This window comes from Lepisosteus platostomus, chromosome 13, assembly GCF_059453375.1.
Source record: "Lepisosteus platostomus isolate fLepPlt1 chromosome 13, fLepPlt1.hap1, whole genome shotgun sequence".
In the NCBI taxonomy this organism is placed as follows: Eukaryota; Metazoa; Chordata; class Actinopteri; order Semionotiformes; family Lepisosteidae; genus Lepisosteus; species Lepisosteus platostomus.
Window position 1 is genome coordinate 3,449,327 of NC_142623.1, and position 23,524 is coordinate 3,472,850.

Sequence of the window (23,524 nt, forward strand, 5' to 3'; positions counted from 1 at the left end):
ACATTTGCTACACCCTCGGATTGGCCTCGGCCACACCTCCCCCGAACACCAGCGCACTGTGGACACGCCCCCTGTTTTCCTTCCAGCCCCTTGCATGCCTCTTTCCCCGGTTTTCTTCACCCCCCCCGGATCGTGTTGTCTGCACAGGGTCCTGAAGGAACGCTTCGTGACATAGTGTAACTTATTTTTCTTGCATTTATGCACAGTATATTGGAGGTGTTGTCAATTTTAGCTAATATAGCAGATATTCAGTTAGAGCCTCAGTCCACTTCTTTGCTTTTGGTGTTTTACAGCTGTTGCTGTGGTTTATGGATCCCTGTGATGTAAAAAGGCAGTCCTCAAGGACAGTCCCTACTGCATCATTTTTCCATTTTGAGCGCATAATTAGTTTAGTTTGTAATGAAAACTACAGGAACATTGGGGGTTTTAAGGGCTGAAGCTGGGCACTCCTGGGATATTGAAGGGAAGGCCAGTGTTAAATCAACATTTCAATATGTCTGTGAGACTCAAGTGTAAATCATTAATTAAGAATGACTCTTCATTTGCCAGGCACTTCTTCCTCATCCGCAGTGTAACCACATCATCACATCACAACATCTGCTGAGTTTCTTCAACAAGAAAGTCAATATTGCAGTTTAATCCAGGTCTAAGCCTGTTTTAACATCTTGACAATCCATCACATTCAAACCGGGAAAACAAGCAGGAGATGACCAACATTTTTAACATTCAGCTCTGTCAGCTGCTAGCATACAGTACAGTCTGTACAGAATACATTCCCCTCAATCACCAGCACAGCATTTTGAGAAGAACAGCTATACTAAAAAATGCTAGTGGCATTTTTTAGAAGCTTGGCGCTTATACAGTAGTCATTCTTATCTACCCTGTGATTTACAGCAGTCTTCTCTGTGTCTATTGCATTGTGTCCCTTTTCCACCCATTTGCAGTTATGTGCTTGGTCATCCATCTGTTCCAGCCCCTCTGCAGCTCTTCCCAGGCTCTGAGAGAGCTGGCGTGTTGCTGTTAATATCATGGACTTCAGTGCATCATACTGAGGTGCACAGCGTGTCCTAAACTGCAACCTGGGCAGCAGGAGTCTCCAGCCCCATGCTGGCCTTGCAGCCTTCTGCTTTGCTTTGCTTCACTAGGTGGCTGATTTCCTCCCAGGCCTCTTGCAGATATCTGGCGTTGTGCGTCCATCTGAAGAACAGCCCTAGAAACAGGGCAGAGGAAGAGAGGATCGGGTGGGAAGGAGGAAGGTTACAAGAGGGAGTAGGTCATCCTGTCCGCCAAGCTTGCGCAGTTGCTCGGAGCAGGAGAATGATCTAAGGATCTTGTCCAGCTGTTCTGGTGACAACCTGTTTATTCACTGGGGTTTAGGGAATCTTCCAGGGGACAGACTGTCTTAAGAAATAGAATTTAGACTTTTCACAGACAAAAGATTTATGGAATTTCTGCACATGTGAGGCATCATTTGTTCTCATTAGTAGGCATATATCCCCAGTACGAAGCTCCAGATAATTTTCTCTCACAGCAATCTTTAGAAAGACCTCAAGGTCTAGATTGAGTTACAGCCCCCAAGTCACACTCAGCATGTCATACTAAGTCTGGTGAAGCCCAGCCGGACTGTTAAAAGGGTCTGGACTGCTGTCCACGATGGAAGGCAGTGGGGAGTCCATCTCCTTTAGAGAAGACTCCTGGTCAGACAGACCACAGAGGCGTAACATGAAATCCCTGCGGTTACTGCCCACACTACCGCCCCCACAGGCCGTGAAGCAACCTTAGGTTGGAGTGCAGATTATTAGGAGGAACATCTTTTATCTTCCAGCATAACACCCTCTGAGGGCTTGGGGACCTTGTAGTTAATTCGCTGTCACTCTACTGCATGTTTTGCAGTTTTCTGGCTGCTGTGCCTTGGAGCTGTGGTGCCGTAGGTACGCCCATGCCCTCCCACCCACCTCTCCACAGCTGTATGGCCTGGGGCTTCACGCAGGGCCAGATGGCCAGCTCTGTGGGCTGGTAGAGAGGGTTGGAGAGCTCGTCTCGCTCGCAGGACTGGCTGAGCCACCCCCAGAGGCAGTGGGTCTTCGTCTTCACTCCCAGAGCACACCTGGAGACAGCAGGCCAGGGGGCTCCGGTTAAAAAGCACAACAGTAAGAGAACATCTTTGGCACAAGCTAAGACAGAATCCCGTGCTCTGCACTTCAGTGCCCTGAGCAAGCCGAATGAAGTCTGTTAGCTTCCGAATAAGCCTGACAAAACAGGAATAGGTATTCACAAGAACAGGATAGGCGAGCCCGTGAGAAAAGACGTCAAATCACATTTTTCTACTCAGTGACATGCCTCTGGGAGTTTGTCTACTATAAAGTCAAACTCGGGAGTACTTCATGACACTGGAAAGGGATGGTGTAAGGACAGTGCCAAAACTCCTTTCACTTGCCAGCAGTGGGCTTGAGATTTCAGCGAGGCAGAGAGCTACGTGCTCATTACTGCCACCTAATGGCTGTAAGGAGAACAGCTGTTTTTAAAAAAATGTACCTCTATGTTGCATCATCCATAATGATGAAAGCACTAGTTAACAACAGAAGTAAGCATGACAAATTGTGACATTTCTTTGGGTAAATGAAATATACTGTAGTGTGCTAAATATTTCACTTGACCACTCCTTTTTTTCATTTGTCCTCTTTTTGTTTCCTACAACCTACATGTCTAACAGCAGAATACCTAATATTATAAATATCTTCTAAAGTGCTAATCTGTGTTTGATTTAGATCAAAGCATCCTGAGCAGTTCAGAAATATAGTATGTTACATGACTGTAATTAATGTCTAAAGAGGCAGGTTCATTGGCACCACAGACGGTCCTATTGGTTATTCCCAGGATGCCCTGCTCCTGCTCACCTCTCCTTCTCGCTGTTGCAGAGGAAGGTGCCGAAGTTGGAGGCGTAGGCCTCCCGAGCCAGCCTGAGCAGCAGGGCCTCGCTGAACTCCAGCGCCAGGGGGAACTGGCGGCACAGCTGCCAGCAGCAGTCCAGGAGCAGCAGGAAGGTGGGCGCCTCGTGGCGCGGGCGGGCGTGGGAGAAGGCCGAGTGGGCGCAGCGCTGCTGGAAGGGGTGGCCAGCCTGGAGGGGGCAGGGGCAGGGGCAGACATCGGGACGGCACGGGGGGTGAAGGAGGAGGAGGAGGAGTGAGTGAGTGAGTGCTCAGGCGCTGCTCAGCGAGACAGGCCGGCTAGTTAAACAATGCAGGGCTAACCGCTCATCTCAGCTCGCGCCATGAGCTGGCGGCGGGCAATTTCTGCACCACATAGTGTGTTCCACTGCTCAGCAGCTCAGAGCACTCGACAAAGTAAAGCAGCAGTGGGAAAACTTAGCTGGCAGAGAGCGGACAGCGGGGTGGTCCTGCACGCACCCAGCCACCTGGGGCCTCACCTGCAGCCACTCCCTCTCGATCAGAGCCAGGAATCCCCCGAAGGTGCGGCAGCGGGGGTCCAGGATGAGCTGGGCCACCGTCGTGACCAGCAGGGTGGTGTCGGTGCCCTCGGAGCCGTGCACCAGCGCTGAGCAGCCCTCCCTGCGCACACGGGACACAGACACCTCAGGTGGGCACAGCCTGATGCAGCCCCCATCCCTACAACCTGCCCAGCATGGAAATCAGACCCCCCCCCATGGTAAAGCACTGTGATCCAGACAGATTTCAGGAGATGGAGGATCTTGTGTATTTGTACCGGTTAAGGAAAAAAAAAAACAACAGATATGTTTACGATTTTGGAACTACTATTGAAGTTCTACTCAAAAAGAAAGTAACGTTAGATATACAGCAGCTGGCATAGGATTAGGAGCTAGGATTTGCAGCTATTCAAGCCCGTAACCCTCGGTTAAAGGGGTCTTATTTTCATTCTGGAGACTGTACCAGCAGGCTACTGCCAAGAGCTCGGGGTGATCCGAACAGTGCCGCTCTCCTTTGAGCCTAAACGCGCCAACAACTCACTCCCATAGCTCTATAAATGGCTAGGGCTGCCAGACTCAGACCACTTCCTCTTGAGTGGAAACCACATTAGCTTTACACGTGTGGTGGACGAGTGGTTGCTAGTTAGGACATCTTCAGTACGTTGTGTTCAACAGAGCTCAGATCATCTGCTTCCCATACCAGACCTGTTGAATTGCCTTAACATAACAAAAATGTGGTTTCCTCACTGCATTTCTAGTCTACTTCCAGCTGCCCCTTAAGCCTTAAGGTGGTACAGAACTGCACACGGACCTCGGGACACTACATCATACAGTTCATTAGAGCTTATTACTCTACACCACTCCAATCGTGGTTCTGCAGAGCTCCGGCTCGTCACGAGTTTTTTATAGCCATCATCAATTTGAGGCTAAAGGTTAAATAATTGTTTCTATGTCATAATTGAGAGCTTGATTAGCCTCAGGAACATATGACTCATGAGCCCTCTGGAAATGGCCCAACATTGTGACTCCATACTTGGCATTTTCTGTAGCTCATTATTGCGCCTTTCCTCTCACCACTTGTGCTGTTACACTGACTTTGCGATCTGATGTGTTCTTCGTGTGTGAGACGGCCTCATTTTTAAGTTATCAGTGATGATCAATGATGACACCAATGTAGTGTTCTTGACCAAGATGCTTCACCACGATTGCTGAAATCCAACCCGTCTGTTTAAATGGGTTTCATCACTTTCACCAGCAGTTTCATACGGTATCTCATCTTGGGCAGGGCGTAATCTGCTTACAGTGGAAGAGGAAGTGGATGAAGAGGAAGAATAGGAGGCATTTCTTTACACCAAGAGTTGTGGGAGACTGGAACAAGCTATCCAGATATGCTATTAAACCCTCCTCTTCTCTGTAACCTTTCCAGCAGTCACATGTGCTGCTAGAGATACTCGAATTAAGCATCAGCTGTAAATACCGGCGGGGGCTCACCGCTCCACACACTCCGCCAGCAGTCCCGCGGCCACCAGAGCGGCGCTGACGTGCGACAGCCACCTGCAGCTCTCCAGCCGGCTCAGCCAGCGGTCCGTGCTGTTGGACTGGTCAGTGCAGGCCTCCACCAGCTTGATCAGGCTCTCCTGAAGCGCCTTCCCCCTGCGCGACACAACACACAAGGCATGAGTGTAACCAGAGGCCGTCGTGGAGTCCTGTCCCCTGCTCCATCACCCGCAGAAAGATGATTTTCTCTTTTGCCACGTTTCTCCTGCCTGGTTTCAGGGTCAACCGCTGTATTTATTCAGTGCTGGCCAAGTCCTACTGTCGGGGACACAGTTTCTGTAGCCTCTGCGCAGTGTGTCTGAAAATCGGTTCATTCAATCTAATGAATGAATCTAATCTAGATTCATTTAATCTCATAAAATCAAGATCAATCAGATTCGCACAGGCACAGGCAGTTTTTAAAGATTCAAGAACCGTTCTCGCACAATCACTTAAAAAGTGCACTTAAAACTAAGAACAGGTGGCATTTCTTTGCCCAGGAGGTTGTGGGAGAATGGAACAAGCTGCCCAGCCATGTTGTCGGAGCTGGTTCCCTGGATTCTTTAAATAAACGGTCAGATAAGATGATCCTCGGATCAGTTAGCTACTAGCTAGCAACTGGGCTGAATGTCCTCCTCTCATTTAGAACCATTCTTATGTTCTTTCACAGAGTGTCTATATATACAGTATTACAACTGTGCTGCTTCTTTTTACTGCTTCAAGTAAACCATATGTCTGTCTGAGATCGAAACATCTGTGCTGTATTGTTCTGCTGAGCACTAATCCTCATTAATGTGTTGAAAGAAAAAACCAGGCAGAAACACAAAGATGTGGATGGAGTTGAACGCAAGAATTTCGCCAAAATGTTTTGCGTCCTGCACTACTTTGCCAGCAGGGGGCACTAGAGACCCTGCCTCAGCGCAAGACCATCGACCCTGCTCACGTCTCCCACCTCTCCAGGTGGCGGTGCAGCCTCTTAAAGTTGCAGTAGTTGGATTTGGACTCGAAGCCGCCCCCCGTCACCCGGGCCTGCTGGGCCAGCTGTGGGGAGCGCGTGTCGATGACGTAGCCTCGCTCGGAGCCGTCCATCACCGCCTGGAGCAGGAGCTCGTCCTCCCGGCAGCGCCTCCTGTTGGCGCCGGTGAGGGGCTGGCTGCTGCGCACGATCACCTGGGGAGAGACGGGAGGGGCTCAGGCCTGCCGGCACCAGGTCCGAATTCCTCGCGAGCCGTTCCCCACACCCTTCCTTTCCCCCGCGGCCCAATCAGAAACAAACCACTTATTCCAGCCGCCTTATTCGTTTCAGATTCTTTGTTTTGCAAGTGATTTCCAACTTCAGTCTGTTCAGTCTAATAGAGGGACAAGGAAGAGATTATTTGGTCTGACTCGCCAAGCTGAGGAATGCAAAGGAACAAGTAAAGGTTTATTCCATTCCAAAAAGAAAAGAGAAGAAATGCAACGTTTCGGTTGTGGAGTCTTCTTCAGGGGTGCTCTTACTTGTTCCTTTGCAGCCTATGCACGCTGACGCAGCTCCCTACCTGAACTAGCTGAGGGAATGGCAGCCTAGACAATTTCAGATCCCACCCCCAGTTTGGAAACCCATACCTATAGCAATAGAGGCTCACTGGAAAAACAAACAAACAAACTTCATAATTTTTTTAAATTGGCCTTCGAGAATACGTCCGATCCCCAGGCCTGTTTGCAGACTGTGTGCTCACGTGCTCCTCTCTGCATTTCTTCTCACTGTTCTCACTCTCATGGGGAAACTCATGTGGAAGTCATTAGGCGCAGAATAGATCTGCTGTTTAGATAGGATTTAAAAAAGTCCAAGATGTTTGTTATGGTATCCGAGGAATTCTGCACTAACTGTAGAGGATATCAAAACACAGCTGGGCACAGGGTTTTGGGTCTTATAAAGTACTGCCCAGCATCAGAACAGCTTCTTCCCTGTTGCCATCACCCTGCTTGACCAGAACACACGAATACAGCACGTAGTGTGTATTTAATGTTTAAAATTGTGGGCTGTGCATGTTCTTTGTGTGAAGTGCTATGTGTTTGCACCAGACCAAATTCCTTGCACATGTAACACACTTGGCAAATAAAGTGAGTCTGATTATAAGAGGCACTCAGAAGGTCAGTTTTCTCAAAACAGTGTTTGCTGGCATAAAGCCCAGCACATCATGCTTAGACATGTTGCAGATGCATGCGAATTCTTTTTTAACTGGCACTTTGAACTCCTGTTAAGATGAGAGCTGTTGGTGAAAAGGCACATTTATCACAGTTAGCATTTCGAAAGTGTGACAAACATGCGCTACAGTTACAGGCTTTCAGACGGAACTGAGGATTTTCACTTTAGCTCTGCAATTCTCAGAGGTGTCTGAAAAAAAAAGTCAAGTGAGAAGCTCCTTCATGTTGCGTTTTGTGAAAGTACCTTCAGCGTTTCAGTACTTTCTGACATTCTGCAGCTGTTGTACTGTATAGCCACTCTGAACAATACTACTGTCATCTGTAAGGCAGAAATCTCTAATTCAGCACAGTGGTATCTTTGAAAGGGACAGAATCAGATTAATATCCCTCTGCTGTTGCCAGCTTGTGAATACAGTACGTCTGCAGCTGGCTGCTGTGGTAAGACTTTGCTCATTGTGGTAGCAGACTAGAGCACACGGGCGCTGTCATATTAGCTGTATTTAGTGACTGCACTATTTCACCAGGGGAACTGCCGAGTGGACTTTGCAGGAGATCGAGAGTTCATAAAAATAAAGAGCTGTTTTTGGAATTGGATGTGGGTGAGTTTTCAGCAAAGTGAGTGTGTGAGACAAAGAAAAAGCTTGGGCTCCCAAGCTGAAGAACACACTGTTTATTTTGCGTGCTTTATTTATAGAGGAATAGTGCCGCCATACTGCCTATTTTGGGGTTTGTCTACTTCTATCAATGATACAGACAGCGAGTTTTGTTTTCACTTACAGTGCATGGACAGAAGATGGCCGTTCCCTGTACACACACATGCCTATATATTATATATTTCAAAATGTTTAGCTAGACTCTCAGCCACTGTGGCTTGTCAGGAAGAGCAAACTTTTTCTGAGATTGAAGAACGGCAAGAGGAATAATCTCTAAGGCATTAACACAGAACTTCTCTTCACAAAGCATCAGTCAGGTGGAGGGGATTTAGGGAGGCAAGATTATATGGAGGACAGATTCTGGAAAGGTAAATATGAAATCGATGTGGTCATTTCACAATACTAGGAAAAAGAACTCTCAAAAGTCACTGTTAACAACCAAGGACACATACCTTAATTAGAATTCTTCAGCACAGCATAGCTAACTTCAGCCACTTAATACCTTTAAGGTTTAAAGTGTGATTTAAGAACACAAAAGTCATATTATGCTTATAAATAAATATACACCAGAAGGAATTAGAAGCATCTCCAGAAGGTCCTGCTTTCTAGCTTAGCTAATTATTAATTGCCATCAGCTACAGTATACTGTATCATTCTGCTACTCACGGCTGGCTGCTCATCTGGTGTGCAGGGTGAGCCTGGTCAGTACCTGGATGGGAGACTCCTGGGAAAGCTAAGGTTGGTGCTGGAAGAGCTGCTAGTGGGACCAATAGGGGTCACGCACCCTGCGGTCTGTGTGGGTCCTAATGCCCCAGTATATTGACAGGGACGCTATACTGTGAAAAAGGAGATGTGCTTCAGATGAGATGTCAAGCCGAGGTCCTGACTCTCTGTAATTATTAAAAATCCCAGGGTGTTTCTCGAAAAGAGTAGGGTGTTACTATGGTGTTCTGGCCAAATTTCCAAGCCTGGATTTTACCAATCATGACCTCCTAATAACCCCCATCTCTGAACTGGCTTCATCACTGTTCTCCTCCCCACTGAGAGCTGGTGTGTGGGGAGCGGACTGGTGCACTATGGCTGCCATCTCATCATCCAGGTAGGGCTGCACATTGGCGGTGGTGGAGGAGATCCCCATTACCTGTAAAGCGCTTTTGAGTGGAGTGTCCAGGAAGGTGCTATGTAATTGTAAAGAGTATGATTATTATTTCCTGCTGGGAATTCACTGTTCTTGACCACCGCATCTTTCTTGGCTTGGCTCTGGACCGCTCCAGACAAGAGCGACTGCGCGAGGGGTCCTCGCTGGGCCTGGCGGGCGGGTTACCTTGCCGTTCTTCCTGTGGTAGTAGCTGAGCACGGGAAACCGCCCCCCCTGCCTGAATCGGGCGGCTCTCCTCAGCTGCTCGTCCTCCACAGCCCTGGGGACGATGACGGTGGGGGGGTAGGTGGGACACACAGAGAAGTCCCTGTTCACGTCACTCAGTCTCCAGCGCTCACTCTGCAAGACAGGAGCCCGACGAGGCGCGGTTTCTAAAAGCGACTGGGCAGCAGGCAGCAGGGACAGTGCTTTATACTAGAAGTGAAGTCAAAATGACTCATGACAGGATCTCCTGTACGATGTGGGCAGACTCACAGCATGTCAGCATGTCACAGAAGCCTCACGGCTTTTATTCTCTCCTGAAATGGTTTTCAAGCAGTGGGAGGGCAGCAGGGTGGAGTGGCTGCTACGTTTTTCTTCCAAGCAGTTATTAAACTTTAGCAAGTAAAGGGTTTTTGCTGTCATGTTAAGCAGGGCTTCAGAGTTTCACTTGTCTTGTCCTACTTCCCCCCTTGAGCAGGAAGTGATACCCGCACACCCTCGCCTGTGCCCACCCTTTCACTTCCTTCTCCCCTCTGAATTGCTTCCTGTCGCGTTATTGAGAGAGGCGGCACATGCTGAAAGTCAGAAACATGCCTCTGATTTCGCTATGTGTTCACCTTCGTTGCTTTTCCCCCAAAGACTCAATCTAACTGTAGCCATAGGATTCAGACATGAAATGCTAAACTTTCTTTGTGTGAGGACTTTTCTTTTAGCATGATCTCGGCTGTTTTCTGGGGGGTGGAAGCATCAGGTCTGGTGCTTAAAGCATTAGAAACTGTCTGCAGCCCGCTGTAGGCGTGCTTACGTGAATAGCTATTTGCTGAAAGTCCTCCTCGGGGGTAGACAAGCCCCACTTGTTCTGCAGGCTCAGTGTAGTGGGTCTGTAGAAGAAGGGGTACATCTCTGTCACTGACTCCAGGGAGGAGAGAGCCTGGAAAGACACCAGCAGGAGGAAATGCATCAGTAAGCCTTGCGAGATGTTGGTTTTAGTTACACAAGGGAGCTGTTGAAGTGTCAGCACCACCAGGCAACCTAGAGAGTAATGAGCAGCAGTTGTTTTACCTCAATAGAGCTGGCAACGTTCAGACACTCCTCCATGCCAGGGATGTCCAGCTGTAGGACACTGAGGTCTTTGCATTTGATTGTAATGGATCCAGAAGACCCAGCAGGCCTAAATAAAGCACACATACGATCAACAAACTTTCCACTGTACATTGCATTGTCCAGACTTTAGTTTGAGCATCTGCAATGAAGTTCAGGGCTCAGGAAAAACAAGGCTTGGCAGTAATAAACTGAAAAAGAAAAAAAAAGGTCTTTCTTAGCCAGCAAGTAGTTTGTAGTATTTATCTAAAGCAGGAAGATAAAAGCACAGGAGGGTCAATTCTCATACCATAAAACAAGTCTAGAAGTGTTTCCTAGAGGACTGTTAGTGTTGAGATTTTGGAGAAGCATTTCAATGCCTGTATCTTTTCTGTGTGATTTATGCACAGATGGCTATATACCTACTGTTCCACTTTGGATAGTGTGGATTTTAATGACAAGATATCCATTTCGTGAAAGGATTTCACTTTGTGAGTCATCAAAGTTTTGTTCATGCTGAGGATTCCTGACATGATCAAACGTTCATTGACCCAACCTCTTTTTTAAACAGACTCTAAACATGCAGTGAATGTGAGTTAACGATCTGTATCTCTGTCATGTGTTCTTCACCCTTGCAGTTCAGTAAATGAATCAGGTAGCCATATCAATACACAAAAGATTCACCAAAACCAAGTGAGATGTGAACTGTGCTCTCATTTTATGACCATTTAAAAAATGTAAAGCATTTTAACTTTTAACAAATTTTTTAATTTGAACACCAGCATATATGTAGGATGTGCCCAGAATGTAACTGCCATATTTCAAAAATAACTGGTTGTCAGAAACTCATGACCCTTTGAGAACTGTAGAGCCATGAGTATCTATTCCAGAGATAAGAAATAAAAAACGTTTAGATGGAGGCTAAATACCAACGCAAGAGGGTACTGGGTTAGTTTTGTTAAATCCTACTGAAAAAGGTATCTTGCTAAAATATTTAACAAACTAGGAAAAATGATATGTTTGCAGAATGTTTTGATATATGCTGTGGGAATGGAAAAAATATCAAAAACTGTTCAGCAGAGTGAAGGTCGGGTAACGGATCCAAAGAGGAGAGTAACCAGGAGCTTGTGTAGCACAGTATACTGTTGAAACTTCACAGCATGAAGGCAGTATCTGACATCTTCACCGCTGTTGTAACTGAACCTCACAGGAGCATGCACTCAGCTTATCAGCTTTTCAGGCTTAACACTGAGCAGAAAGCTATTGCTTAATGCAGCGTACCAGTTGCCAAAGCACAATGCGGTCTTGTAACAGGCAGACAGGTAAAGCAGACGCAAGGGAAGGAAAAAAAAGACACACGTCTTCATATCCAACCTTTCACACTGGCCAGACTTCCTAAGCAGGTGGCCTGGGTATCCCACTAGATTCTCAACACTGATCAGGGAGAGACAACAGGTTAGTGCCCTGGGGTTAGTGACACAGAGACACAGTGGACATCTCAGGCTCCTGAGGGGCTCTTGAGAGCCGGGATGATTAAACAGTAAAGCTTTTTCACTGCGTTTGAACTGTTTCTTGCATTTCTGAAGTATCCTGCACCCCAGAGTAAATTGTCTAGAGCCACAGTTTGCACACCAGCTGTGAAGAGTCACCACAGTTGGGGCAGATTCTGATCAGAGTCGCCAGAAGCATCATGGAACAATCAGCCACATTAAAATGGTACCTGGGAAACTAATACTGGCCCAGATTCAATGGTCTGCTGCAATCTGTTCCATTTCTGTCAGGGTGGTGACTCCACACTGAGTGTCACTCTCAGTGTTGGTTCTCAGATTAATATATACTGTATAATAAAAACATTTCCATTATTTATTACAAAATTGTAATAACTGTCCAATTTCTTAACTCTAATCATTATGAGCTCTTGCACAGCAGACAATTAAACTTGGGTCAGTATTACCAGAACCAGGAAATATGACCAGGAAACTGATAAGTGTTTTAGAATCATTCAGTGGTGTTAGAATACATGGGCTTAGCTTCAGGGAAGAAGAGATCACTTTACACCATTATCGCTTCATCACCCTCATGTCTTACATGCTGTATGGTCAATTTCAGTGTGTATGTTTTCTCTTTTATTCTGTCTAAATCAGGCTTGACAGACTCTGTTCCTGGAGGTCCTAGCATCTTCAGGATTTTGTTCCACCTCTCTCAGTTACGCCACTAATTATTTAATTAACAGTGAACACCTCCAGGCAGGATTGAAGTTGTGTTAACTGGACTGTTACTAAAGTGTGTTTTCTTCAGTGATCAGCTGTAAACCACCTTCAGAAAAAAAAAAGATCTAATCAACAAAATAAATAGGTTAATTGCTTGATGGACTTCTTGAGCTGTACTAAAACCCAGAGGACACTAGGCCCTCCAGGAATTTAGTTTCCATCCCTGTTCTAACCTACAGAATCTCAGCAAAATAATAAGAGCTTATAAAGACCCTCTCCGGGCTTGATGAGAGGGAATGCACAGGTAATTAAATGAGTTTCACAAGGTTGCAGTGTTCATTTACAGAGTCGTGTTATCTGGTGGGGAAATGTGACAAAACCTCCTTGCTTACCCTCCTCTGCTTCAGGTTAGAGAAGCTGTTCTTTTAAAGCAAATGAATTAATTAGTTGATTCATCTACTGTAGCTGCGGTCAACAGCACATGTTCTTTGTGTGTGTAGAAAACAGGCCACATGAAATTAAATAGGGGAAAGGCTTCAGCATTAAAGTCAGTATCTCACCAGCAGATTACCGAATGGGCTCATACAACACTCAGCATACTTTATACAAACAATGCCAGCATTTCTTCATCCTGTTCCAGATGAGCTCAAACAGGAAACTTTCCAGCAGTCAAATCCTGTTTCTTTGCTCTGTGTTTGAAAACAGACCCATCCTTCTATTATGTAGTTTGTAAAGAAACATAAGAGATTTCCGACCTGATATCACTCAAGGCAATGATCATATTTTAAGAACTTCATTGTGTTTGCACAAGTAGTCATTTAATTTCTGGCAAATGATTTGCTGTAGTTTTAATGTACAGTATGACTGTAGTCAGATTTAGTGTTTAACTGTTTAACTCTGAAGTTACCAAACTCCAGTTATATCTACCTATACCACGTCTGTCTGGAATAGGTTTGATGAACTGATCATTGGTTTACAGTTTCCACTGTAAGTGCTGAAATTAATGGACAGTCTGTTTTAGTCTACCACTGATATGTTTCAAGGTGCAAAATTATATTTCAGTTTTCCAGCACTAATGCAGCAAAAGACTTTGAACTAAATTTGATGGATTGTGCTATTGACCAGAAACAGCCTATCAGCTAACTAACTGAGACACTAAAGGACACCCTGACTGACTTGGCTGACATGGTGATGGTCACAAACTCACACTCTGCCTCCTGTACAGTGACTGCCTCACACACGGCCTTACTGACTCACACAATGAGTGCCTCACACACTGCCTTACTGTCTCACACAGTGACTGGCTCACACACTGCCTCACACACCGACTGCCTCACACACAGACTAACTCACACACTGTCTTAATGCCTCACACAATGACTGACTGACTCATACATTGACTGACTACCTCACGCACTGACTAACATACTGACTGCCTCACACATTGACCTCCTCACACTCTGCCTTTCAACCTAAGACACTAACAGACTGCCTCAAACACTGTCTTAATGCCTCACACACTGAGTGTATGCTCAAGGGAAAACAAGACCATTCTAATGCAGAAAGGAAAAGGCTTCCTATTTCTGCATTAAAATATATGTCTGCATGTTTAGTTTGGAAGGACTCCCAAGTCACTAAGTCATTAAAGAAGTAATGGAGAAACCCTTAAGTCATGAAGACAAACAGAACTGTGTGTTTACTTTAAGTGTGGATTCAGTTTTACAATAGCAATAAGCAAATTGAAAACAATCCAGCTACTTTGAAAGGTTTATAGACAGTAAACAGCCCGGGGCAGAGTCTTATAAAAAACATTATCTATTAGCTTTTCAATCCCCTTCATATGATATACCTAGGCGCTTGTTAGCTCTTTTACCCTTTGCACAATCTTATCTTTCCAGCGTAGTTTTACACTTGCCAAGCGTGTTTGCCAATGGTTTTGGAGAAATCGCGTAGCTGGTAAAGTCTGATATTTTGTAACAGTGCTATCTAGTTTCTCTTTTTACCCCCTATTTCCAAATCTGGTTTCATTTCTGTTTTGAAACAGCAAAAAAAAAAACAAAAAAAAAACAAACTAAAATGTTTTTTTATCCCTTTAAATTAAATATTTTTCATATCAGAACGCAGCTGTTGTTATGACTGTGTGGTTTACAAGCAATACTGCGACAGTCAGTCAATCAATACTTTCTAAGCAAATGAATCGACCGGATTCTTCTCTCAAGCCTCTGGTACTCGCCTTTTCTCCACAGCATCGACGTTCCTCAGGAGAAGCAGAAGCTCCACGCTGCTTTCTCCGTCCCTAGCGGACAGTAAGAGGTGGTGTCCGGTCACGCACAGCGTCCCCTTCACGGGAGGGTGAAACGGTCGTGTCAGGACCACGTCCTCCACGTTGGCCGTCTTGATCAGCTCCGAGAACTCCATGGCAGGCCGGCTCGGGCGAGGCGCTGTCAGGCGGGGGCTGCAGGACCAGCGCAGGACGCATGTAGCCAGTCAGCGCAGGCACTGAGCTGCGCGCCGAGCGCACTGTCTCACAACGCGAAGTAATCTTGCTCCAAAAGTATATCCGCCCCCCTCCCCCGCCACCTTGCAAAACCAAAACCAAAAGAATATCCGCATATTTTATCCCAGGCACAGAGCTTTCCATCTTTTTGAAGCGCCAGTGGCCTCGAGTAGCCGTGCTCCAAAGATGGACATTTTTGTCCCGTTGAGCCAAAGTCAAGATATAAGAAAAGGGAGTCCAATCTTTCGCTTTCTTGTATGGTTCTTTAAAGAAAAGGAAGTGAGTGCCCTGCTGCAGATCTTGTGCAACCTCCGACTGTCCGCACTCAGAAGCGACATGGGTGCCACACGCTGAGCGCGGCGAAGCTCCACACCGACAGGAAACGGGTTTCTTGCTCCAGCAGTCAGCTGGGCGAGCTCTCGGTCGCTCGCTCGGCGGTGGAAGCGAGCTGCGAGGGTCACGAAAACAGGGGGCGCTTGCCTACAGAGGTATTCGATCTTCTTCAGGAAGGGTTGTGATCAATTTCACAGCCAGGGTGACGTAAACACCCACCCACTCGAAACCAGAACTATTCCCCTGGACCGTTGTCCTTAGGACAGCGTGTGCATTGCAGGGACACTGGAAATTGATCAGCTAACACTCTTCTTCGTCATCATTATCATCATCATCATCATTATAATTATCATTAATAATTATAATCTGACGTTGTGCTGCGGGGCATTTGTAGACGTTTGGTTTGCTCAGACGGTGATGCGGGCAGGTTGGATGTCCTGGACACGGGACCTTTGCTGAAAATCAGCCCGGCTGCAGGATGTCAGGCTGGATCCTTAGTCGCTTAGCCCTATTCACACACCGGCAGCCCTCTCTCTGGACTCTTTTCCTGTAAAGGAATCCGTTTTGATCAGTTTTGATTCAGACTGAATTGAGTTTCGCCCTTCGTAAAGCGGAAATAGCTTTTATTGATAATAATGAAGGAAAAAGGACCCACGACTGTCTTTATTACTGTTTATCGCTAGGTTCGATGCTTTTGTGCATTGAAAGATGTTCATTTTATGAGCGTATAGCTGCTAGCCCTCTCATTCAAAAAGAAATGTTAAAGTAGCACACAGGTATAGTCACAAGGGGGTGCTATTTGTCTATTTAACCAGGCACCTTACTTCTCAAGTGACATATAACCTCGGTCCTGCCCACAATTTCCGTACCTACATTTCTAATGTGCGAGTTAACAGGCACCTGTCGAACCATGCGGAAATGTCGCAGGCTTGAAATCCGGAATGTACCCATGCATAAAGCAATGTGCCCATCTTTTTTAAACTATACTTGAGTTGTTTGCGTTTTTTAAATTCCATGTACCTGTCTGTTTAGTTTCCAGTTTTATCTGCTGTGTCAGCGAGTTACCTAAACCCACTGTTGCCGCGTTTGTTACTGGAAATGTTTGGGTGTTTGAACACACATAGGGAGAAAGATGTTCGCGGTTGTCTTTAATTTTTACGGCACGCCAGTCCTGAAGGTCATTCTTTCCCCTGAGAGTTAGAGACGAACAATGATTGTCCGTCTATTGCAGGTCAAACCTAAAAATCGCACCAGCTTGTAACCCTGATTCACCACTGCAGTTCGTCTTGGCCCTTGTGAAAATAGCGTATAGTTGACCTACAGGCTTCTCTGCAGACCTGTAACATTTCTGTCGAACTAGTAAGACTGTTTCTAAGAGTCCACTCGCAAGGTTTGTGTCTAGGGGCGCTTTTAGAAGAAAAAGAAAGTATTCAGTAGTTCACCTTACGTTGTTTATTAAATGAGATTCAAATGGATTTTCATTTACGGTGCCATAAATACGTTTATGCTATCATACTTTTATGAATGGTGTGTCCTTTTGGATAAGCCTTTATCTTTATCTTTATTCACCTTTATTGTCCATTCAAAAGGGTGGAAGCAGCATAAAAATAAAATAAAAAACAAATAACACTCAACAGAAAATAAATATGCGTTAAAAACAAACAACAGTCCTAGACACGCAACAATACAATACCGACATCTCACTCTGCCCACTGTGTTGCTGTAATATTACACTAACATTACGTTCAACAGACAGCTTCGTACAGAAAACAATCACTTAGCTGCGTTTAATACTGCATATCGATTGCACAGGGAACAAAAGATTTCTAGTAGCCTCTTTTTGGCCTAAAACGCATTCCTGAAGGTAGCTGTTGAAAAGGTGTAGTCAATGATCAGCTGAGTTTTCCTTTGAGCTGCAATATAATATCAGCTCTGTGGACGGCCACGTTTACTAGCAGTATTAACAATTCAGGCTCATTTCCTCTTGCCCTTAATGCTCAGGATACCTACCACACCATGATACCAAAGGTAAGGATGCTTTCTACTAACGTTCTCTCTAAAATGTTTATATTAACCCCCAAACACTTTAAACTTCCCGATTGAAACTTTACACTGACTAGCCTACCCTTCTGAAAAATGCCATTGGCATTCTGTGGAAACGTTCAATGATTGTCCATTTGTGTTCATAGGTATTTGAAACACTGAAGAGCCTCTACAGGGTGAGAGAGATTGTAAATCTAACATATTACTGTCACAAGTAGCCAGTTGCTTGGTTTTATCAACATTATATATATATGAAGCGCGCCTGACTGACGCCGCCTTTCTAGTTTACTGATCTGTTCAGAGTAATTCTCCACCCCTTCTCTATCATCCTCGGTAAACAGTCCTGCCGGGCCATATCGTCTGCGTACTTAAACTTCACAGAAGTCCCCTACAGTGAAGAGAAATGTTTCTGGAATCGTTTACAACCCAGACTCACACAAAACGAGCTGAACAAATGCATGTCTTCTAATGGTTTTTGATGAACACTAAATGTTTGTATGCGCACCTTTTTTTCTTTTTACAAATGACTGTGTCCCATTGCTAATTTAACGATAAGATCTACCTGATGGCACATCCCGAGCCTATTAAACGCAATGGAAAACCGTAGCAGTAAGGAGGTTAAGCATTATTTACTTAACATAATGCATGCAATATTTATAGTCTCCGCAGGAAAGTGTAACGTCGGGGAACCTGGAGGCTAACATTTATTTGTTAATTAGCTGAAATAACAACCGCTAACAGAAGGCTGTCGGTCGACTTACTTCCCTAGTTACGTTATCTCTATTCCCTTTCGCTCCGGCTCGCTTCCTCTAGACAGAAACAGGGGCGGCTCCGCAGAGCTATAAAAATAATGGGAATCTGACAGCACCTCCGACTTAAGTAACAGTTATCCTCCCAGGGCAAACGGCGAAGTGACTGACAGCAAGAGGACTCTCAGTACAGGACCGAGCGAATCCGCTGGAGAACTGAGTTCTTGGCTCAGATGTCGCACACGATGGAGTTCAAAGAGCTCGGAGGCGAGGGGGATTCAGACGGGGAGCTGGAGGACTTGGACAGCGTTAAAGCGCTGACCGAGAAGCTCAAGCTCCAAACCCGGCGACCCTCCTATCTGGAGTGGAAGGAGAGGCTGCAGAGCCGGCCTTGGAAACGGGGCACCCGCGAGCAGAGCGGAACCGAGCCGCAGAGCGGGACCGAGCCGCAGCGCGGCGCCGGCGTGGGGTACCGAGCTGGAGAGGAGACGCGCCCGGACCTCGGAGGCTGCAAGAACAGGGACTCCCGCGTCACTGTGAGGAACATCTGCGGTTTTGACACGCTGGATGATGCCCTGGACTGGCTCAGAAAAGAACTGGTAAGCGCCTGTTCGCGGATACATTCCCACCTGCTGGCGAGCTGGTTTCTCTCCAGTTCACACCTCTACTTGCCTTTAAATCAGCCGGTTTTGTGGAGTGTGTTCTCGGTTCAGCTGTCTTACCTCGTCGGTATACCGCGTCTTAACCTGACAGCTTCATTGCATTGGTGGAATGAACAAGAAGAATTACTGTGTTATTTTTGAACCCGTGCGCATTGCACGTTTAATCGATAAAAGTCTGGGATATTAACCTTTTCCAAAGCAGTGTAAACATAAATGCTGTTTCATGTGGTAACATGCTGCACCTGTAACATCAAGGGCGTGTAAAGATGTGAAGTGCGAGGCTTTACTATATATATCTTCTAAACGTCAGATCTCACCTGGTTGTACTCAACTTTTGTCTTTTTTTCTGTGAACGTAAGAGGGGAATTTAAATGTCACCCTGTAGGCAAACACCTGTTTAGACTGGTGGGTCACCTCCAAAGTTCACGTCCTAAATACAGCGTGATGTCTTAGATTGACGCTTCTCTGGATAGGAAAACGTTTCTGAGGTACTTAGGAACCTTAACCCCAAAACTCCGATTATGTTAAAAACTGTAAGCAATACAAATAAAACAAAACCTGGCAGTACATGCAGAACAGCTTTTGTTGCGCGTTGTTTCAACTTTGCTTCGAGATGAATAGCTTTTTTCATTTAAAAATGTTAGGTCCGTTTTGATGAAAGGGAAAAGAAAATTAGTTTTTTTTTTTATTTTGGTTAACTTTTTGATCCGCATAGTAGAATTGTTTTTCCCAAAATTAAAATTCCTTCCATAAAAGTTTAAAATCAGAATAAAACATATTCTAAAAAAACCCCTAAATAACAGAGATAATAATAATGATAACAACAGCATGCTTTATCCAGACAAACAAAACTCAATTTACAATCGACAATTAAAATAAAGACAACTTTATTAAAGGGCTGTTTTTTAATTGGTAAGATGCTTACAGTCAATTGGTACACAGCCAACTGCTGGTTATGCGAGGGACATTTAATGTGAATACTTGCTCTAGGCGTGCACCAGAAAACTTGTTTCAAGATAAATCTATCAGACCTATGCCTCTGCTGCTGTATTGTGTGCAGCTGAACTTTGTCTTGACTCCTCTCAGTTCACCAATCTGCCCATACCTCTATCTAATCACTACCATCAAGCCTGAAACACAGGGAGACGCTGTAGAGAAAATCATTTGTTTTAAGGGGCCAGGGGACTTTGATGGAATGGAGGCCTGTATTGTGCAGGTACATCTGTTCGCACACAGCTGGCCCTCCCTCAGTAAACAGGTGGGAAGCACAGAGAGGTCATGGAGTTTCATTATGAGCCCCAGATACAGTAGCTTGGCAATTATTTTGTTTAAAATCGTATCAATGTGTGCATCATTGTAATGTTCTGCAGTTGATCAGATCTTTAAAAATTAACAGTGAATTAAGGCATAGATTCAAAGGAAAGGCCTGCTGTAAGAGGTGATGTAGAACCATTCAGCGTGAGGTATGTGTGGGGATGTGCTACTGTCCTGTAAAGTACTGTACGTGATGTCAGGGAATTCTTCCTTTTGGAGACCGCGGGTATTACTTCTCTCCATTGCCATGGCCTCTGAGCTTGATTTTAGTGAATAAACAGGCCCGATGTCTTGTGGCCAAGCTAAACAGCAGGAGCAGCAGCACAGCTTGAGGCAGAACCCTGGTCCGGCCACGTCTGGCCAGCGCGATCATGTGGAGACAGGAAGGAGTGATTAAAAGCTGCTCGGTTAAGCGAGACAAGATCGATACGGCCGCGATGTGTCTTGAGGGATGGAATCGGTCCTGGCGCTGGGAGCAGGAGTGGCGGTATGCTGAGTGACAGGTCCGCAGGTGTGTCACTCAGCATACCGCCTGCTTGTCCTTGTCCAGAGGGAGATGCAGGTGCAGGATGACCAGTTGGCACGGCAGCTGATGAAGCTGCGGGGGGAGATCCACCGCCTGAAGGTGGAGCAGGTGTGCCACCGGCACCGGGAGATGCTCGACGACGCCACCTACGGGCTGGAGGAGTGCGGCGAGGAGTCCGACCTGCTCTGCGACATCCCCCTCAAGGCCGCCTTCGCCCTCTCCATGCCGCTCAAACACATCGGCCTGACCAAGATGAACATCAACGCCCGCAGGTTCTCCCTGTGCTAGCAGCTCCCCCGGCCCGGGGGCCGCTGGGAAGCTCCGCCAGCGCCTTTTAAACAGGAGCGTGGTGGTGGTGGTGGTGGTGGTGGTGGGGGGGAGGGTATTGCTACTTTTGACACTCCTGCGCTGAAGCGTCAGTGCATTTCAAAGATGTCTGCTGAGTCTCCGATGAGAGGCAGTGAAAAAGCTGCTTGCATTCTTCTCTGCTCAGGGTTGTCAAGTGCTGCCCCTCTCTAACCGGTCCTTTCTCCCTGGGGCAGAGGGCTCTTGACGAAAAACACCGCATGGCCTTGGAAGGGCAACAAGCGCATGAGGCTGAGCATCAGACAGGAGCCGTTTTGCCCCGCTCCCTGATAGCGTCAGCATCAGCAACAGGGCTTCGTGCTAAACCTCTCCTGCTGCTATGGATGGCTTGAAGATACTCCCAGGAATTGCTGCACAACTGCCTCTTCTTGGGGTTAAAATCCCACCGCTGCAGGAGAGGACTACTCATTCTTATCCCGAAATTTGAAAGAGGCACTTTCCCTTTTGCAACAGATAGCCCAGTTCGTTTGTTCTGTAATCCAGCCTCCCCTTATCAATGGGAAATGCAGCCTTCAGGCCTGAGAAGGTGCTGTGAATGTGCCTGCAGCTTTTCCCTTATTCAGGGCATGTAATGAAGCTGCATGCAGACCTCTGCTATGTGCTATGGTACATGCTTAGATCTTTATTTTAATCACCTGTATGTAAACCAACCTTTTGAAAGCTGTGTGTAAAAAAAAAATAGACATTTGGTTTTGTAAGTGTTGTTGATTTGAGTTCCTGACTGCATATCTCACTTGAAGGACCACTGAGAACAGAATCACCAACAACCACCCCTTCTTTTCATCTTGTGTTTGTGGTGTCACTGCCTGGGTGATCTTGTCACGTCACGTCTTCGTCATTACCTGTGGTGCTGATGTCCTGGGTGCTGCTGCTTAAAGGCTTCCAGGTCTTGACTCTCTGGTGTTCAGGCCCTGGAGTGGAGCAATGGTTTTTGGCAGTGTGATGTTAGAATGTATTTTCACCTTCCGCTGCTGAATTAATCCTCTTGATCATCTGGGACAGAGAGAGTTTCTCTCTGTCAGCTTTTCTGTGTTGATTAAAGATATAATACAGTTACCTTTATAATTTTGTGTTGTTTTATTTATACCCACTTATTCTATCACCAGTGGCTTACATTTCCACTCCTAGCAATGATTCCATTCTGCATGGGTAGCAAACAAATGAATGGGCAAGCCCCTCCTATCTGCCCTCCCATCATGTCATTCATTTTTTGACAGGCCGGAAGCTCCACAGTGTCTTACAGGAGGGTTAACTCTGATTGGACTAGAGCAGCATCTCTCCATGACATCACTGTCAGCCTGGAGGTAAACAAGAGAGTCCTTGACAATTAAACCCAACCCTCTCCCTGGCTTCACACTGCCAGTTGTGTGGTGACTCAGGGTTAGACTGATGATGTCTGAGCTACTGAGCTCAAGCTACATTTGGAACAAGTTCAGGTAGGGAGCTGTGTCAGCATGCATAGGCTGCAAAGCAACAGGTAAAGGTTTATTCCACGCTGAAAGGAAAAAAGACACAATGTTTCGGCTGTGGAGCCTTCTTTTCCTTTCAGCCTGGAATAAATCTTTACCTGTTCCTTTTTATTCTGAACCAGCTCAGTTCTTGGTCAGGCCACACAAGATTCACAGAAGACAAAAGATAGGATCACTTTATTGGCCAGATACAATCTCTTGCATTACGATTTTGTCTTTTCACTTACCCCAGCTTGCCCTCCATGAGACACACAGACAGGGAGAGAGAAGCTTGGGGTCAGAGCACAGGGTCAGCCGTTTATACAGCACCCCTGGAGCAGTTGGGGTTAAGGGCCTTGCTCAAGGGCCCAACAGAGTAGGATTCCTGTGCCGGCTGCGGGATACGGACCAGTAACCTTCCAGCCACAGGCGCAGATCCTTAGCCACAGTGCCATCGCACCACTCTGGCTTCTCTTCACTTCATTAATTTTAAACCTATCTAAAAAGTCATTCCTTATTTAATAAGGCTTTTCTAAAAGATCATTGAGGATGAATGATGGGCCTGAAATATCAGTGTATTCCACTTGTTTTCTGGAAAAAAACACAACGTGCTCAGGTATCGGTAAAAAGAGAATAACTTTATTTTGTTTATCATGTCATGTCACATTCCACAGTTTGGAGACTATTGACAAAACAATGCAGTTTGTCTCCACTGCTGTGTCTGGTAGATACTGATTTTGCAGCTGTTTTAGAAACCATGATTTCCATTGTGTTGTCATTACCCGGGGCGCAGAATGATGCATAGTTCCCACCTGGGTTTCATTCTCCTGTGCTCCAGTAAATATAGGCCCCGGGGGATTCTGTCCAAAATACAACCAGGGTAGCTGCCCCAGCGAGTCTTTTCAATCAAGTCTGAATGAGCGGTGTCACAAGCACAAACAGCGAAACAGCTCACCCAAGTGCACTGCAAAACAAAACCCTGAATGCATTGCAACATTAAGTTTTCACCTAAACAACAGGAGTGACCTGGGCACTAGGTCACAGTTCTTCGCCATTTGCTCTTACTGAACCCAGATTGTTCCTTGTTTTCTGTTGTGTTCTCATACTTGCTACAT

General features: G+C 46.1%; 2 protein-coding genes across 3 annotated transcripts; one reads left to right on the plus strand and one right to left on the minus strand.

Annotated features, from left to right (window-relative positions):
* Window positions 1-605: 605 nt before the first annotated feature.
* Window positions 606-16,495, minus strand: LOC148649650 (myotubularin-related protein 9-like). Of its 2 annotated transcripts, XM_088602608.1 has the most exons (11): window positions 14,705-16,495; window positions 11,636-11,695; window positions 10,244-10,352; window positions 9,987-10,112; window positions 9,146-9,319; window positions 5,934-6,151; window positions 4,937-5,098; window positions 3,428-3,569; window positions 2,898-3,118; window positions 1,956-2,107; window positions 606-1,210 (listed from the first exon to the last, which is right to left on the minus strand). In XM_088602608.1, the coding sequence occupies exons 1-11, from the start codon at window positions 14,887-14,889 to the stop codon at window positions 1,068-1,070; spliced, it is 1,692 nt and encodes a 563-aa protein (XP_088458734.1). In that variant the 5' UTR covers window positions 14,890-16,495; the 3' UTR covers window positions 606-1,067. The 2 variants fall into 2 exon arrangements, with proteins under 2 accessions (XP_088458734.1, XP_088458735.1); XM_088602609.1 differs by lacking the exon at window positions 11,636-11,695 and having other exon boundaries at window positions 14,705-16,489.
* A 403-nt stretch (window positions 16,496-16,898) lies between these two features.
* On the plus strand, window positions 16,899-22,026 carry fam167b (family with sequence similarity 167 member B). Its single transcript, XM_088602613.1, has 2 exons — window positions 16,899-18,692; window positions 20,620-22,026. The coding sequence occupies exons 1-2, from the start codon at window positions 18,327-18,329 to the stop codon at window positions 20,881-20,883; spliced, it is 630 nt and encodes a 209-aa protein (XP_088458739.1). The 5' UTR covers window positions 16,899-18,326; the 3' UTR covers window positions 20,884-22,026.
* Window positions 22,027-23,524: the final 1,498 nt, after the last annotated feature.